The sequence below is a fragment of the Schistocerca piceifrons genome, unplaced genomic scaffold (assembly GCF_021461385.2).
Source record: "Schistocerca piceifrons isolate TAMUIC-IGC-003096 unplaced genomic scaffold, iqSchPice1.1 HiC_scaffold_936, whole genome shotgun sequence".
Taxonomy (NCBI): Eukaryota; Metazoa; Arthropoda; class Insecta; order Orthoptera; family Acrididae; genus Schistocerca; species Schistocerca piceifrons.
This window is the reverse complement of record NW_025729208.1, coordinates 534,265-553,902: the sequence shown is the minus strand read 5'-3', so window position 1 is coordinate 553,902 and position 19,638 is coordinate 534,265. Positions and strand designations below refer to the sequence as shown.

Genomic DNA, 19,638 nt, shown 5'->3' with positions numbered 1-19,638 from the left:
GACCAACTCATTCCGGTTACCGTGACCAGGAACCAGGATGTTTGTTTCAACATTTCGGTGGCCAAGTGTCGCTCTTTCTTCTGCATCTTCATGAAGAGTATGCTGTGGACACTTGCTAAATCTAACATGAAGGAAGTCGTGTTCGCAGAGCTGCACACAGTCGTTCGTGGTTTGACGAAAGACTAAATAACCCATCCAATTACTTTCTCATCCAGGGATGAATAAAACTGCTCATATTACTACTACTGCCTTACCGCCGCTGGTCGGTGAAGTGGATGGGCTCCACGTAGTCGTCGAACTGGAAGCCGGTGGGGCCGATTTTCGCCAGCATGATGTCGTGTTTGCGCAGGTCCTGGTCCGTGTGGGTCTCCGTGTACACCAGCAGCCTCTCCAGACGTCGCTGCTGGACGCCTTCTGCCTCCAAATCGGCCTCGTCGTTGTAATTAATCCCACCAGCAAACGCCAACCCTAAAACTACAAAAGAAACACATTCACAAGTGATGCGTCGCACCAAGGATGTGTAGCTGTTGGGATTACGTTTATTGAACTGATATTTCGGCCGTATACCTTTCGCCCATCTTCCGAGTGAGCACTCAGAGTGCAGCTACAGTACTTTCGTATGTTATTTTGACTGTGAGGGCAGCATCACTGTACGAAGGACCACATAGTACGGGAATACTGAAGAATGGGATACAACCCGCCGGCTTTGGGCAGTGACGTCACAAGTTACCACAGTTGATCCATCACGAAGATTTAAAACCATAGACTAATGTTGAGAAACAAGCGATTATTGTACAGAGAAGCAGACCGTGGACATGTATCGCATACAATCACATTTCGAACGTAATGTGACATATATCGCTTTTTCCACAGTAAAAAAACCGTAGCATAAAGCGATATACATTATATTGGCATGGAGTACCTAAGTTGAGCTGTATAGGTCAGCTGAAGAATAGGATACTAGTACTAGCGAAGGCGAAAAAAGGGACAAACGTAAAATTTGTGTCCCGTACTGCAGTTGGCCTATATAGCTCAAATGAAGAATAGCATACGAGTACACTAGCGAAGGCGAAAAAAGCGACAATCGTAAAATTTGTATCCTGCACTTCAGTTGTTCTATACTGGTCAACTGAAGAACAGGGCAGAGCCTTCGTATTTCAACAGAGGCACAGGATGTCAATGTTACGTACGCCGCTTTTTTTTCATTCATTAGTAGCAGTATCCTATTCGTCAGTTGACCTACGTAATTCAAGATACAGGTCGATAGCAGAGGAATCAGCGATAGAAATGACTCACTATCAGACAACAGTATAACTCAAAAGATCTACACAAATGATTTGAAATTACCACCAACGGCAAAAAAGAGTACACAATACGTATCTCTTAGTAACCAATTCATTTATTTCTGTTTACGATTATTATGCTTCGCCACAGAAGGTAACCGACTTATTATCTATGGCTCGAAAAGAAACAAATTAGTATCTACGACTAAAATATGACGTCATTGGTCAAAGCCAACGAGTTGTATCCCATTCTTCAGTTCACCCCATAACACACAAGTACCAGAGATGACGTTCCGTTGGTTTATATACAACTGTGACTAGACTCTCGATGCATACTGTAGTCAACACGCCATTAGAAGGTCACAAATAGCTTGCAGTGTTGTTGCAACCTTTCAACTGCGAAGCGCTAATGCCTGTAGGCAAAAATAGTACTCATCTACATGACAATAATGACGTGTCGCCATAGAAACGGCTACAAAATCGCGTTACGTTACTTTAGGCCCGCGAAGCTGTTGCGACAGGTCCACTGCAATTGTTAGCCATCAGCTTACGCCGAATCATCTATAGTATATCGATGCAATAGTACAACAGACATATTTGAGAATTGATCAAATAAAGCACCGAATTCCGTGTTTTGTCCAGCCTGAAACTGCTCTCTCTTTTAAATAAATCTTTCGCTGAACGAATTTCCACTGCTTCCTTCACCACCAAGAAGCCATAACGGTGAAGTCGACACTACAGTTTTTACACTGTGATATGGGATAGAGTAACAGTATCGATGCAATACTTCATTACAGCCAATTGGGCTATAAGACCAAGGTCTGGAGAGCAAATAAAATAACTTGACCTGCACCGTTCCAGATGGGGCGTTAGGGGGAGGGACGAAGGCAGTAGTGGGGACTCCATTGTGAATTGGCACCACATAGTTGGCGAGATACAGGTCGACAGCTGAAGCCTGCACACACATGCATATCTTGGACAACATGTAGGTTGCAGCTAATGGGTCTTCAGTCTTATTAAAAGGTTTTGTCAAAACGATCAATAATTCGACAATAATTTCTCTCTAGAGTAGCGAAAAAGAAATAATGGGTAAATGAAGAACCAATCAAAGAAAATCAAATCCGAACATGCGCTGCTAATATGACAACTCATAAAATAAAAAAAAAGTTGTAGAAATATGTAATGTACCAGACAATGTCATTTACTACAGTAGTTTGTCTATGGCGACTTTGATCCACTTTGCCCTTTGCACTGGCGTTGTCTACATGCAGGGGTACAGCGGTGACATCATCGTTCTTATCAGTGATGACGTCATCCTTACCCGTGCGAGGCCACACCCCTTCTCATGGTAAAATAAAATGTGTGGCTGCGAGACTTTTTAATGATTGTGATTTGGATTTTATTTTGAATTGAATTGAAATTATTTTTGAGATTTTATTTATACTTTTGAGTTTATGCTTTTAATAACTGTCTGGTTAATAAAGATTAAGATGAGCAAATTTTTTGTTTACATTAAAGTTACTTTAATATGAGCCAGTCTACAAACACATTGCATTTAAATTGAAAGCTGAAATAATATTTTTGTATTTTTAACAAGCATGAGTTCTTTATTATAATTTGCAACTGCCCACACACGCGAGAGAATTGTTGTTACCGCCGTTAACAAATAATTGAAGTCCGTGCCGTGGCTCTGGGTCTCGGCGAATAACTGAAAACAAAAATCTTAAAAACTATGTTTTCTTCCGCTGCGTCAGGCGACTGTGGAAAAAATACTTATTATGTTTTAAGCTGGTGATCTCTTTGCTTCCGCTAAATGCGTGAATTAAAAATGCCACGTAATGGCGTCTGTTGCTGCAGAGGCGGCTGCAACTGTTGAGCTGAAAATTACTCAGAATACTGATTTTAAAGGGAAATGGACGTGACACAGGGCTCACCTTCTACAAATAAAGGTAAACAATAACTTTAAACTATTATATTATTGAATTAATATCACAAATGAGCTAACATTCGTCAGCAATTAACAAACATGTCCGATCTCTACCACATCAGACAAGAGGGAAAAAAAAAATAGAAGAACAACTGACCGCTGTTCTTCTTCACATTAAACTTACATAGATTATATTGTACATAATTAGTAATCTTCGCACTCAAATATTGAAATTAACATTTTGTATAATAATAATAATACAAACGAGAAAAATTATGCCGTCAGTGCAGCCAGTATCGCACTCAACATAATATTTCGCATCGAGATAGAAGCTCTCGTCCATATCAAATCTTTTTAATATTTGCGTAAGTTTTTTGTCAATATTTTCTCTGGGGATGGCACACCCTCCTTATCTCCAGCCAATCTTAGGGCAGAATTGTAAATCCAAGATGATGGAAGTAATCTGATTGTGTCACCATAAAATTTAAAAACCCCTCCTCCCTATCTTAAAACAATCACTCAGTGCTGTACTCCCTATCTCCAGCCAGTCATAGTGTTTAAAAACTGAAGACGGTGGAAATAGCCCTATTGTGTTTGTGGAAAACTTAAAAGTTCCTCCCCTTCGCCCCCCTCCTCCTTATCTCTGTCCAATCAGAGCATAGTAATAAGCATCTCAGGATGTGGAAAACAGATCAGTTGTGTTACATTACATTACATTTGTTGTTTTCCATGGATCCCTTGCAGAGGAGTCTCTGAGATGTCGAAAGAGTCAAAGGTACTTTTTTTTACTCAGATACATGGATATTATACAATTATAATGCAGATGGAGTTATGAGCTATAATCTTTATGAAGATATTCGTCGATGGACTAGAAGGAGTTGGCCAACAGGAAGTTCTTTAATTCACTCTGAAATCGATCTTTATCACTTACAAGACCTTTGATATGCTCTGGTAAGTTATTGGATATATGAGTACCCATGTATTGGACTTATTTTTGTACTTTTATAGTCCTTATACAGATTGTTTTTGGTTCTGGTATTATAATTATGTTTAGCACTATTTTTTGTAAAAAGAGACATGTTGGAAATGACAAAGGACATCAATGAGTATATCTACTGAGAAGTAGTACAGAATACCAAATTTCGTAAAGAGGTCTCTGCATGATGATCTAGGACTGGCACCAGATATAATTCTAATGACTCATTTCCGAATTTTTAAAATGTTTTCTTTGTTTCCCCAAAAGATGATTCCATAACTCATTAGTGAATGGAAGTAGGCCGAATACATGAGTACCCATGTATTTGACTCCTTTTTGTACTTTTATGGTCCTTATACAGATTGTTTTTGATCTGGTATTATAATTATGTTTAGCACTATTTTGTGTAAGAGACATGTTGGAAATGACAAATGACATCAATGAGTATATCTACTGAGAAGTAGCAGAATACCAAGTTTCTTAAAGAGGTCTCTGCAAGATGATCTAGGACTGACACTAGATATAATTCTAATGACTCATTTCCGAATTTTTAAAAAGTTTTCTTTCTTTCGCCAAAAGATGATTCCATAACTCATTAGTGAATGGAAGTAGGCCAAATAAACTAACTAACTTCTTCATTTTTAAATCACCTATTTCTGCTATCATGTGTACTGCAAATGTAACTGAACTAAGGCGTTTCATTAGGTCTGGAGTGTGAGTTTTCCAATTTAGGTTGTGGTCAATTTGTAGCCCTAAAAATTTGACTCTGTCCACAGCTTTAATTTCATTGTTTGAATACATTATACTCAGGGTCAGGTATTCTATGTGAGGTACTAAACTGTATGTACTGGGTCTTGTCAAAATTCAGCGACAATCCATTTGCTGTGAACCACCCATTGATACTTACAAATATTTCATTAGCTGATTGCTCAGTGAGATCACAAGTACTGTTTTTTATACCAATACTTGCATCATCTACAAATAAGATAAAATTTGAATTTTGTGACACTGCCTATGAGAGGTAATTAATATATAATAGGAACAACAAGGGACATAAAATAGAGCCCTGGGGCACCCCTTGTCTGATGGTTTCATATTTTGAATGACTATTGTTACGTGGTAAGCCTGATACAGACACATACTGTTTTAGAATTGGTAAAAAACAGTCTTGGTTGCAATTTTAGCTTTTTATTTTTCAACGACGCGGTTCGCCTTATTTAGGCATCTTCAGGTTATCTACTTAGAAAACAGAGAACAAATACTTCTATTTAAGAATCGTTATCGCATTGTGCACACTTGGATAACCTAAAAGCATATATAAACAGATCAAATACTGAAAGAGCAAATACCTTAATTTGGTATTTCTTAGAAGAATCCTTTAGTCAGTGTAACCAAAGGGCATCGTCAAATATATCAGGCCAACATCGCCTTCGTTAAACTCAGTAAAAACTAGAAATATAAAATAGTAAAATCAGATAAAAATTAACCAGTGATCGGACTCTCAGAAATGCAATCATATTGCCGAAGCCTTATGATAAGGCCTTACCTTTTCTAGATGGACGCGAGTGTCTCCAAGATTTGTATAACGCGTTCCCGTTCACAGGAGCGAGTAACAGAATGAGATGGGGGCTCAGGTAGTAAGCATAATGCACCACAGCGTCGTGTGCTAGTTAGTACTAAAGCCTAATACAATATCACCTCAATAGGTGGCGCTGCCACGCAGCAGTGATAAGAATGAGAGATCGTAAACTGGATATACATACACACTAAAACTTTATAAATGTAATGCACATAAAACGTTCATAAGATGAAATTACTAGGGGCAACACCTGTGCAAAAACTTGTCCTAAAATTTTGATGAAATAAAATATAAATGAAGGAGGTAAATTTAAAATGAGAGAACAAGGTGTATAATACAACACACTGATGCAGTACATAAACAGATTTTACGTATCACATACCACTAGAACGAAAACATTAAAAACACAGGACCGTAATTTCGGATATAGAGGCCGCCCATATAACACTCAATACTGCTCATATTTAGGCAGAATTACGAGAGCTCCAGGATTACATAAATAACACTGACTTCATAACTTCTAAAAAGGCCTGATTGGTGCCAAATATTTGGCCGCTAAGGAGAGACAAATCTTTGTCTTCCATATGCCTAAATATTTCAATTTCTTCCAAAATGTGTAACTTCTTACCCTTTTGCGCAAAATGCAAAATCTCAAGATTTTGTACTTGCGGAGGACTATGGCCACTGGCTTTAAGGTGTTGGGCAAAGGTAGAGCTCTGTTTTACCCGTCCTCATGTATTAAGAAGATGTTCTTGAAATCTAATTTTGAAGGTTCTGCCTGTTGGTCCAACATATCCTACATTGCAATCGCGACACGCCAGCAGATATACCCCCGATGCCAAAAGGTTGCTCTTTTTAGGTGATTCATTATCTATGTACATAAACTGGAGATCGGTACCCGCGGAAAATACTATACGAGAGCCCACTCCCCGGAAAAGTTTTGCCAGTTCATAACTAAAATTGCCCATAAATGGCAAAGAAATGTAATTGTGCTCCGCGGCAGAAGGTGCATTGCGTGAACTCCGAAGGGGCATCGTTTTGTCTTCGTATATCTTATCAACGAGTGCAACACTGTAGACATTATTACGGGCGATATACTTTAGATTGTCAAGTTCTCTATTAGCGAGATTGTAATATATGATATGTTGGACCAACAGGCAGAACCTTAAAAATTAGATTTCACGATCATCTTCTTAAAACATGGGGACAGGTAAAACAGAGCTCTGCCTTTGCCCAACACCTTAAAGCCCGTGGCCAGTGGCCATTTCAGCCTTATTCGGTTGTTTGGAGGCATATGCCACTGGATGTTCTTTTCCATCAACATTCTGACTTAAAATACAACCCAAAGCATTATTTGAAACATCACATGGAAGTATGAATTCCTATTCTGAGTCAGGGAATATTAAAGCAGGATCTGATATTAATATCTCCTTGAGCTTCTCAAATGCTGCTTGACATCGTATTATCCACTGAAAACTAACACATTTTCGTAACTGCTTGGTTGATGTCTGAGAAGTTTCTGGGAATCTCTTAACTTAGTTACGTTAATAATTGCGTAATTCAATAAACTACTGTACTTGCGTAATTCAATAAACTACTGTACTTGCTTGGTAATTTATGGTGTTGGAAAATCACATGTGGCAGAAGTAAGTCGAGGGTTTGTCCTTACTCTACGTTGACTAATAGTACGCCCACAATCACTTAATTATGTCTGAGCAAAATGGTATTTCTCCACAGCAAGTGTAAAGTGTACTGCCCTCAGTCTACTAAATACTGCATCCCGACGTTTAACATTTTCTTCTACAGTTCTCGAACACACGATTATACCATCAATGTCTACCATACAGATTCTTGGTTTTAACCCATTAAGTCCCCCTCTAATTGATGTTGAAATGAAGATGGAGCATTTTTCAGTCCTGACCTGTAGATATTGTGAAAGCTGTTCTGAGTCTGTCTTCAAGAAACACTTCCATCCGGTGACAACCATCTCTTAGAACAATCAATGAAAAATACGTACATCGTCCTAGGTTGTCTAATGTATCCATGATGTCTGGGATCAGACATGTATCCGTTGTGGTTCGTGCATTCAAATAACGTTAATAACAATAAATACGGTACTTTAGATTACCATCAACTTACCTTTTGGACACGATAACAATATCTCCTGACCAAGTGTCATAGCTATGCTCGATAATACCCTCACGTAATTGTTGATCTATAAATTCTTCTGCTAGTGTCTGCAGGTATTACGCTATTCTGCATGGTTTCCTATAGACTGGAGGGCTATTGCCTGTTGGTGTGAGTTGCTGCATGATACGAGTTGCTGTTAGTGGACCATCCATACTGAATAAATCTGAATATCCTAACAACAAAGCTTCCAAGGCTTCCCGTTCACTGTTTAAGGGCTCATCTGCACGCGAAAGCGATAATATAATTTTTCGCGCTGTTAAAGACATGATATGAAGCGCTATCGATAAACAATAATACGTAGTTGCGGCGAAAAATCAGAAAATGTTTTAGTATTGTACTTCAGCTTTTTCTCTCCTCGCGATGTTGAGAGTGGTGAGATAATCTGTTTCTGTACGAACGCATTTTGTCATTGCTCCGTCACTCCAGACATTTTGTTACATACTGAACATAGGCAGATTTAAAGAGGCACATCGACTTACTCATTTATATTAATATGCTGCCAAGCAACAATTATTATTTATATGTAAGTGTCTATTCATAATTTATGTGATTTCTTGAATGTACAGAGGGGTCCAAAAAAAATGTATCCACTGTTTAAAAGTCCATAACTTGCAAACTAATTGACGGAGTTCTCTCATTTTTGGTGAAAGTGTAGCTTAAAGCCCAGCTTAAAGATACCACTGTAGGTGTTCGAAATGGTCACCATTAACATCCACACACAAACGATGCCGCCGAACTGCAGCACGAACTACTGACTGCAACGTCTCCAGTTGGATATTTGCACATGAATGTGCGATGGATTCTCGAAATTCATCCAATGTGCGTGGCTTTTGTTGATAAACGACGTCCTTTAGTGTTCCCCACTGGTAAAAGTCCAGAGGAGTTAGGTCTGGGGAACGTGGTGGATACTCCACAGCACCTCTACGGCTTATTCATCTTCCGGGTAGATTTTCGTCCAGATACTCCCTAACACGATTTTGGTAGTGGGCTGGGGCACCATCTTGTTGAAAGTAAACTCTTCCGTCTCCATACGAATCTCGGATGGCAGGTAAAATGGATGTCTGAAGCTTCTGAAGGTACATCTCACTGGTAACTGTGCCGTCAAAGAAGAATGGTCCAATCAAGCTCCGGTAAGACAACCCACACCACACATTTACTCCTGGCAAATTCACAGCTTTGTCTACATGGACGTTCGGATTTTCGGCGGCCCAGTAAGTAGATGCAATTGTGGCGATTTACTGTACCACTGAGTTTGAACTGTGCCTCATCAGACCACACAATCATCTCTGCAAACTCTTCAGCGTTGCGCACAATGTTAGTAAACCACTCGCAGTACTCCATTCTACGATCTGGGTCGTCCTCGTTCATTGCGCGTAGCAATCGTGGGATGTAGCACTTACACTTTGCTGTTTTCAAAATTCGCCTAATACTTGAACGACTCACTCCAGTTTCAGGCCAACACTGTCTCACAGACTTGTGTGGTGAGCGAGTGAATTGTTGTAACAGACGACTGGAGTTAGCTGGACTTGTTACTGTTACAGGTCGCCCAGATCGTTGTTTATGTACATCTTTAACACAGCCTTCGGCTTCAAATTTCTCTCGAATGCGACGAATCGTTAAATGTGTCGGTGCTCTGTTTGACACTCATTTCGCCATTGCCGTTGAACCTCATTAATGTTTTCGTACGTAAAATACCACTTCAAAACTGACGTCCTTTTATCGAATGTAAGCCTTGCGCCAGCCATGTTTACTCGAGTAACTAGGTGCAACTAAGAACAAAACACTGACTATCTGGCGACTGTCATCTGACAAAACAAAACAACGCAATACAACGCTTGTGTGGCGATTGGTGGAACTACAAACTATTACACTACCAAAGATGAGACAACTGTGTCAATTAGTTTGCCAGTTATGGACTTTTAAGCAGTGGATACATTTTTTTGGACCCCTCTGTATATTTCATTAATCTCTATGTCTTTTTTCATTTTAGTAGTTTTAACAGTGATGTAAGCGGCTGCCACATGGCAGAGGTTTGTGTGCAATTGAATGCAAAATTATAAAGTCCTAACATAAAAGAACCACAAGTCAATCTTCACGACAATTTTACTGCAGGAAGTCCGATATTTCACACGGTAATGCAAAAATACTTAGCAAACAGACGACTTAAGCCACCAATGTTCGCACTCCAGACGATGTGTGAGGAAATAATATTGTTTAATCTTAATACTTTGAAATATTATTAATTGTATGATGTGTATTCTGATCCTCACACGCAGAAACATATTATTAATATTATTATTTATATTATTTATAACGCCCACAAGTGACGAATCATGATACGTAGTACACACGCGTTGACAGTTTGTTTGATGCTTCGATCATCTTGTGATTCATCGATATGATGATCCCCGAGTATCTTTATATTCGCTGTAATTAATCCTTTTGGGAGATTCATTTCATTTTTCAAAGTTACCAAAGCTTACCGGAATTATTAGTTCCTCGTTAACGTTGATTACTCGTGCAACGCTTCTTCATATAAAACAGTTCATTTCATCTAATGATTCATTGTTCTTCTGTGGTTCAGACCTACACAATCTCTGCTGTGGCGCGCGGCGTCTAGAGATATCCAAACCAACTTCCCTGGATCAGCAGGTACTTTGTCACGTATAATTATCTTTAATGTACATGTGCATAGTTCATTTAGTGACACCTTGGTAATCGGAGTACCATGTGAAACTAAAACATTTACTACTGTTGTACTCATCAGAAACAAGGTCCCACCAAGTCCAACCGTACGCTGTTCAAGATTAATTTTTGCATGAAGTCTTTCCAGGAATTCAAGTCCGATAATCGCGGAATACCCTTGCTCACAGTTGGCGACGCTTCCACATGCTCACGGAACTCCATAGTTTGAGCGCTGCAAACCAGGTGTGTTGCCCCCAGTGATACCAAATCATTATTTTCCTTCGCGTAAATTATGCTTTGGAGTCCCTAGTCTTCTTCGACCCACGAAATCTAGACTAATTACAGATTTCATGTGCATGGTATCGATTAAAAATTTACATTCTTCACCGTTTACGAAGCCCAGCAAACAGCAGTCAGTCTCTTTGTTAGTGTCTGCAGTACCCAGACTCACTGGGAATGTTTTCCAACGGAAGAAACAGCCCCATTTAAGTTTAACATTTTCCATTGCTTATTTCCGTTACCACGCTTTCTGTTTCCTCCCTCGTTTGCCTTGTGGCCAAAAGGAGCACATCTGTAACATTGCGATTTCAAGTGCTCTTTCTTCCCACAACGATATAAACAATTTTCATAAGCAAAAGTTTGTTTTTCATTGTGTAATCGTATAACAACATGTATGAAGGGCGATCAATAAGTAATTCAATACATTTTTTTCTCGGCCAATTTCAGTTGAAAAAGTGCGGAACTTGTTGTGGAACTCCGAGCAGTATTCACACTTCAGACCTTATGGTTTCATGAAGTTCTGATAGGTGGGGGCGTTACACCTAGCCTTGAAAATGGCCTCTTTAACGGGGGTGCGTTACAAGCAGAGAGCCGTCATTGAGTTTCTTTCGGCGGAAGACCAGAGCATCGTAGATATCCATAGGCGCTTGCGGAATGGGTATGGAGTCCTTGCAGTGAACAAAAGCACAGTGAGTCGTTCGGCGGGGCGTCTGTCGTCATCGGCACAAGATGATCGAACGATCACAAACAAACGTCTCGCTGCACAACTGGACATCCTTGTTGGAAGTGCTTACACACTTGTCCACCGGTTGGGGTACTCAAAGGTGTGAGCGCGCTGGGTTCCTCGCCAGCTAACAGAAGGACATAAAGAGCAACCAAGAATCATCACTGAGGACTCGTTTACTCGTTACGAGGCTGATTGTGACAATTTTTTGTCGAACTTCATCGCAGGGGACGAAACATGAATTCATCATTTCGAACCGGAAATAAAATGGCAATCCATTAAGCGGTGGCACGTGAGTTCTTTTCCGAAGAAAAAGTTCAAAGTCGCATCCTCGTCCGGTGTGATCATGTTGGCGGTCTTCTGGCACTCTACAGGGGAATGCTGTGTGATGTCATCCGTCATGTTGCAACCATCAACACTGAGGTGTTTTGTGCTACTAATCATGATTACCTATCGTGTAAACTGACTCGTTCCGCATTATTTCAATAAAAGAATCGCTCAAATGATCTATGGAACATGTAACTAACTAACTAACTAATTACTCTCAGAAAATTGAAGAAATGACTTCAGAGTGTTCGTAACCACAAAACTGCAAACGAAATTCTCCTTCTCCATGACAACGCAAGGTGTCCCACATGTACCTGAGAGGAGCTTGCTCCTCATCCGATCTACAATCAGCATCTCACACCTTCCAACCTCCATCTGTTTAGCTCAATGAAGGAAGCATTTCGCGGGAAGCAGTACATGGGCAACGAGGAGGTGCGGAACTGACTGATGCACCGAAACGTTGGGTCCTACGCCGACAAGCAGAGTGGCACCGTACGGGCCCTCCCAGTAAGGTGGCGTGATGTCGTCGCATTGAATGGAGATTACATTGAAAATTAGGGTTTTGTAGCCAAAAGAGTGGGGGGAATAATGTGTTGTATTGGAATCGTGAATAAAACCAACCTGTTATTAGAATATATATACATGGTGGTCCATTGATAGTGACCGGGCCAAATATCTCACGAAATAAGCATCAAACGAAAAAACTACAAAGAACGATACTCGTCTAGCTTGAAGAGACAGCTTACGCTACACTCGTTCGTCCTCTATTAGAATATTGCTGCGCGGTGTGGGATCCTTACCAGGTGGGATTGACGGAGGACATCGAAAGGGTGCAAAAAAGGGCAGCTCGTTTTGTATTATCACGTAATAGGGGAGAGAGTGTGGCAGATATGATACGCGAGTTAGGATGGAAGTCATTAAAGCAAAGACGTTTTTCTTCGCGGCGAGATCTATTTACGAAATTTCAGTCACCAACTTTCTCTTCCGAATGTGAAAATATTTTGTTGAGCCCAACCTACATAGGTAGGAATGATAATCAAAATAAAATAAGAGAAATCAGAGCTCGAACAGAAAGGTTTAGGTGGAATGGTAGGCAGATAGTATGATTGTGGTTCGATGAACCCTCTGCCAAGCACTTAAATGTGAATTGCAGAGTAGTCATGTAGATGTAGATGTAGATGAACCAGATGACGCTATGGTTGGTCCGCTAGATGGCGCTGTCATCGGTCAAACGGATATCAACTGCTTTTTTAAAAATAGGAACCCCCATTTTTTATTACGTATTCGTGTAGTACGTAAAGAAATATGAACGTTTTAGTTGGACCACGTTTTTCGCTTTGTGATAGATGGCGCTGTAATAGTCACAAACGTATAAGTACGTGGTATCACGTAACATCCCGCCAGTGAGGACGGTATTTGCTTCGTGGTACATTACCGGTGTTAAAATGGACTGTATACCAATTGCGGAAAAGGTCGATATCGTGTTGATCTATGGCTATTGTGATCAAAATGCCCAACGGGAGTGTGCTCTGTATGCTGCTCGGTATCCTGGACGACATCATCCAAGTGTCCGGACCGTTCACCGGAGGGTTACGTTATTTAAGGAAACAGGAAGTTTTCAGCCACATGTGAAACGTCAACCACGACCTGTAACAAATGATGATGCCCAAGTAGGTGTTTTAGCTGCTGTCGCGGCTAATCCCCACATCAGTAGCAGACAGACTGCGCGAAAATCGGGAATCTCAAAAACGTCGGTGTTGACAATGGCGATCTAAATGGTGCAACGTATGCTGATTTCCAAGGTAATGTTCTACCCATGTTACTACAAAATGTTTCGCTGCATGTACTTCCAACATGATGGATGTTCGGCACATAGCTCGCGTACGGTTGAAGCGGTACTGAATAGCATACTTCATGAGAGGTGGATTGGTCGTCGAACCACCATACCATGGCCCGCACGTTCACCGTATCTGACGTCCCCGGATTTCTTTCTGTGAGGAAAATTGAAGGATATTTGCTATCGTGATCCACCGACAACGCCTGACATGCGTCAGCGCATTGTCAATGCATGTGCGAACATTACGGAAGGCGAACTACTCGCTGTTGAGAGGAATGTCGTTACACGTATTGCCAAATGCATTGCGGTTGACAGACATCATTTTGAGCATTTATTGCATTAATGTGGTATTTACAGGTAATTACGCTGTAACAGCATGCTTTCTCAGAAATGATAAGTTCACAAAGCTAGTGTATCACATGGGAACAACCGAAATAAAATGTTCAAACGTAACTACGTTCTGTATTTTAATTTAAAAAACCTACCTGTTACCAACTGTTCGTCTAAAATTGTGAGCCATATGTTTGTGACTATTATAGCGCCATCTATCACAAAGTGAAAAAAGTGGTCCAACTAAAACATTCATATTTATTTACGTACTACACGAATATGTAATAAAAATGGGGGTTTCTATTTAAAAAACTCAGTTGATATCCGTTTGACCTATGACAGCGCCATCATAGCGCCATCTGGTTTCCCCCTTTAAATTAGACAAGTTTCGTTCTTTGTAGTTTTTTCGTTTGACGCTTATTTCGTGAGATATTTGGCCCCGTCACGATCAATGGACCACACTATATATATATATATATCGCAGCAGAGCGAAATCATGGATGCTGTGACCTGCTGATCCAACCTGAGAGACACGCTGGGTCCATAAGGTCCTTCCTTCTATCAGCTAAGATCGAGACCTTGGGAACCAACAATTTGGCATCATACCTGATAGGATCTGTTGTTGCAACCAGAGAGGAGGAGCATATCCTGCTTAGCTCCAACAACTGTGCTGTGTCTGGTGGAAGCATGATCACCAGACACCAGGTTCATTTTCTGGACTTTATGTGCACGTCAGTATATGTACTGGACGATGGGGATTTTAGCATATACGGAGAGGCTCACAAGGGACCCTGGATGCAAGTAAAAATCGGCAGCTGGTTCTTTGACCATTGTATTGACGATGTCTCCAAACTTGTTACTTCTATTCTTCATGTGGGGTGGCATATATCGAATACTTATCTGAAGCCTGTAATTGAGAGGGTGCAAAATAGGAACTGAATCAATAAATAGGACGTTCGTTGGACTATGTGATGGTAATTTGCAGAAGCTACCAGTCTAGTAGATACGCTCACACCACAGCTCACCATTTGCATTTTTGTGCAATAGCTGTCTCAGCGGGCCCTCAGTAGTTAAACTAAGCACAAAACACAAATGCCTGACACCAAATGCCTGTCGCATTACACCTGCTGCCTAACACAATAGTTAAATATTAAATCCATAAGATGTAGATAGGCGCTTACTGGTCTCCAGTTGATTTTACACTTATGTAGAATACATACCTCGTCTAAGGTGATAGTCCCCTACACAAGCTGCAACTCTAGTTAAATCCTTAGCGGAAAAGATGCTGACATTAGAATTGATCATCACATCGTTAGTAGCATCTCATCCTGGCTTGCATGTACAACACGTTGGAACCAATGGTGCAACAACGTAGGTGAAAGGCAGGGAGAGAAGCAAGGCATCTGATTTTACCCTAGGGAGGTAGAACCACCTAGGAAATTTCGAGTTATTGATCACGTGATCTATAGTTTGAAAGGCTCCAAACATAGATGCAGGCACCTATCTGTAACGTATTTTTATGCCGCGATACTCACGCAGTCTGCTGTTTTCTTGATTGGTATGAAGGTTGCGCTGCTTTAGATAAGGCATACATTATATATAATAACAAGACCCTTATGTACGTCATCTAGCAGCCAGCAAGTTTTTGATGGTGTTGAGCCAAAGTCATGCAATATTTTTAAAAGAGTTAACCGCCATTTTACTGTGTATTACTATACTAATCTTGATACTTCTTAACGACATGTGTTAGGCTTGTTCACCTACTTTGGACTGCCTCAACAGATATGACATAATAATGTTCTAACAACTTACAGCATTGTACTTGATACTGGCATAAAAGCCGAAATCTAGGTAGCACAAAAGATAAATATAGTGATAAACAGTCAAATGGCGGTTTACTCTTTCTAAAAAATAGCTGAGTCTCATAGTTACTGTGTTATCGGAATCATTTCCCACATTTTTGCAATATTTATCCATCCCTTTCCAAGTTCAATATGTAAATGTACAAGTACAAATACACTGTTATTGCTTACATAACTAGTTCTAGTTTGCTGTTTCATTATACCATCCTGTTTTGATACACAGCCCCAATTCAGGTAGGATATCTACTTATTCATCCAAATGGCAACACTAAGTGCCAAAACCAATGCTAAAACACACACACACACCACCACATACCACCACACACACACACACACACACACACACACACACACACACACACACACACACACACACACACACACACACACACAAACATAAAGGTACTTGGATTACTGTTGGATGTAGTATGCTGACATTCTGTAGCAGTAAACACACATAGCACAGTTACTCTATTCCATGCATTGGCTTCCAACAGGAGTCCCCATCCTCTCCATCCAAAAACGCTAGAGGAGTCGTTGGAGGCAGTTATAGCATTGAACCTAACTTAGGGAGATTCACCTGTCAGACACTACCCGAAATCACACATCGCTGAATCCATACCAAACATTATCCAGGAATTACTGCACATATAGATCCACTGTCAGCTTTATTCCAGACTTTACCATGGTAGAACTGCTCCGAGCATTGTTCCCAGATGTACCAAATGCTGGATCCAGCCCAAACAGTATTTCGTGATGTACCACCTACTGGATCCACCGTTAGCAATATGCAGTTCTTAACCAATCCCAGGGCCATGCCGCACCTAATGACGCCTTGACGCCTCCAGCGTTGGTGGGTGGAGGGAGTGGGGCCCTGGTGGAAGATGATATGTGAAATAGTATAACTGTGCCATGTGTGTTTACTGTAGCATGATGTCAACACACTACCTCCAACAACACAATCCGTTGACGTGGGTTTATGTGTTTTAGCATTGCTTTTGACATTTAGTGTTGCCATTTGGGTGAATAAGTAGGTACCCTGGCTGGATTGGGACTCTGTATCAAAGTTGGATGGTATAGAAAGAAATAGCAAACCACACCTGATTACGTAAACTACAACAGCATATTTATACTTGAACATTTATGTATGTAATATGGAAAAATGTATATATACTGAACTATGTGGGAAATGCCACTGATACACACAAAAGCGAGTAGCACAGCATGATAATTTCATAAAACATTAAAAGTGTAAGAAATAGATAGATGCTTGCTAGCTGCTAGGTAATATATATAATAATAATACGACACTTGTATAGAATAAAGGCCTTACATAAAGCAGCCCCACCTCCACTTTCATCTAGAAAACCACAGAATGCATGGGTATTGTGCTATAAAAATATGCCACAGATGGATGCCTGCATCTACATCTCAAACCTTACAAACTGCAGATGAATTGATCATTATATCTAAATTCCCTAGGTGGTTCTGCCATCCTGGAGTGACATCAAATGGATTGCTTCTCTGCGTGTTTTACGTGAATATTGCTGCCCCATTGTTCACAGCATGTTGCCGTATTACCTACCATTAGCAAAATGCCTTTGTCCCACTTCCAGCCATCTAGCTTCAGAATGCTATTCTGAACAACGAGATAATCCGACGTGTAAACCACCAATGCATGATGATCTTCAATAATGTCAACTAAATACTTTTCCATGAAGAATCTAATTATTATAGCAGCTTTGAGTAGACAACTACTCCTTAGATGAGGTATGTATTCGACATAAGTGTTTTATTACACACACACACACACACACACACACACACACACACACACACAAATTTTACATATGCCAGCTAGCTTCTGTCTGCTTTTTATGATTCCGATGTTTAACTGCTACAAAAGACAGCAGACATTAGGCGACCGGCATCAAGTGTCAGGTGTCAGGAATCAGATGTCGGGTCAAGGTGGGGCATTAGGTGCTCCATGTAGTGTACTTAGTGCAAGCACTGAGGGCAGCCTGGTGCCACTACTGCACGAAAACTAACATGGTCAGCTGTGGTGGGTGCATGCACTATACTCGTTGTCTCCTCAAGATACCATCATAATTCGCTGAGGTTTATTTATTCACTTACTATTTCCACCTCCTCATTTACGAGCTTCAAGTAAATATTTAAGATATGGCGCCTGTGCTCCACTCAGAGAGGAGGACTAATAATTTTGGGGACAACATCAGTACGACAGTCAAAGTGCCAGCTGTTGACTGCTACTTGCATCCAGGGTCCCTTACGAGGCTGTCTATTTGTGGTAAAATCCCAGTTGTGCAACGTGTAAACTGATGTTCACACAAAGTCCAAAAATTAACTCGCTTCCTGGCCTTCATGCCTCTAGCAGACGTGGCACACCTGTTGCTGCTGAGTGCGAGACCCGCCTGCTCTCTAGTTGGACCAGCAGCTCCCAACAGGCGTAGCGCCAAGTCGTCAGTTCTCAGGATCTCAACCTTGGCTGATACCAGGGAGAGTCCTGCATACCTGGCCTGTCTCTCAGGGTGCACCAGCAGGTCACGCCAGACATTGTATTGTAGTGCTGAATCGTCAGTATGAGCTGCAATTCCAGTTCACGCCAGTTTCAGGTCGATAATGGCCATATAAGTGTATGAGGAAGATCTGTGCAGGAAGCAAATACGTCCAAATTCCTTTCCATAACCATCGCCTCGATACAGTTCACCTGAAATCGTGCTGGGATGTGTGTGGCCTAAATGCAGCACACAGGAAGCTAGATTAGCATCATTCAGTGAGTAGCCTCTTATTACTAAGCAATGGTGAGAAGAGCAACAGGTAATGGTGATGCAACAGTATGTTTTCATCATGGTGGTGGTTTGAAGCGTTGCCCTTTACAGGATGATCCATGGACAGTACATGCTCTGTGGTTCTCCAAATCTACCTTTCTGATTCGTGTAAAGGGCACTGACTTTCTGAATACAATCTGTCATACAAAAAAAAGCATAATTATAGCAAACGATATGTTAAATATTAAACTTGAGGCGGATATTCTGAATAAAGCAGGGTCATCTGACGGGCATGTGGTTGAGGGTACTCGTCTGTGTAAAATTTGCTTCCAGGACGAGGTGGGTGCAATGTTCCATCCACGTGGACACATTTCTGTCTATGTTAAATGTGCACTCTCTATTTCCCCATGTTTTCCATGTTTGGAGACTATAGCATCTGCAGTTGGAGTATTCAGTCAATGTAATTAAGACTGTATCTGCAAACAATGCATCATTTGGCCTCTGCAACTTTTTAAACTCCACAGTTCACAAATTAATATGATCTGCTGTAAAGCACAATAAATGTCTTTTTTGTAAGCAAGTTCAGATATGTAGCTGCATAACATTCGTAATCCTACCCAAAAACTTTACGATGTGTTACATGTATACCTGTTATAAAGTCCTGTTGGTGTGTGTCTGAATCATAGACAGCGACCATGAGACTATGAGGTACAGACGTTATTTGGAAATTTTGATTAGCAAACAGTATTTACATGGCCACTGGTATGTGCTACTACTGTGTATGTATATAGCCATCGCCATGTATTTTATGATGTATTGTACTTAAAATGACATGGCCTGAGAGCACTTT

General features: G+C 40.7%; 1 protein-coding gene across 1 annotated transcript; it reads left to right on the top strand.

Moving 5' to 3' along the window:
* The first annotated feature begins 18,818 nt into the window (after positions 1–18,818).
* Positions 18,819–19,256, top strand: LOC124771315 (baculoviral IAP repeat-containing protein 7-B-like). Its single transcript, XM_047249321.1, has one exon. It carries the CDS (start codon positions 18,819–18,821, stop codon positions 19,254–19,256), a length of 438 nt encoding a protein of 145 aa, XP_047105277.1.
* The last annotated feature ends 382 nt before the right edge of the window (positions 19,257–19,638 follow it).

What these genes read in the sequence shown, in the direction of transcription:
- LOC124771315 (XM_047249321.1), top strand. Translation starts at nt 18,819, where the DNA reads ATGGTGAGAAGAGCAACAGGTAATGGTGATGCAACAGTATGTTTTCAT.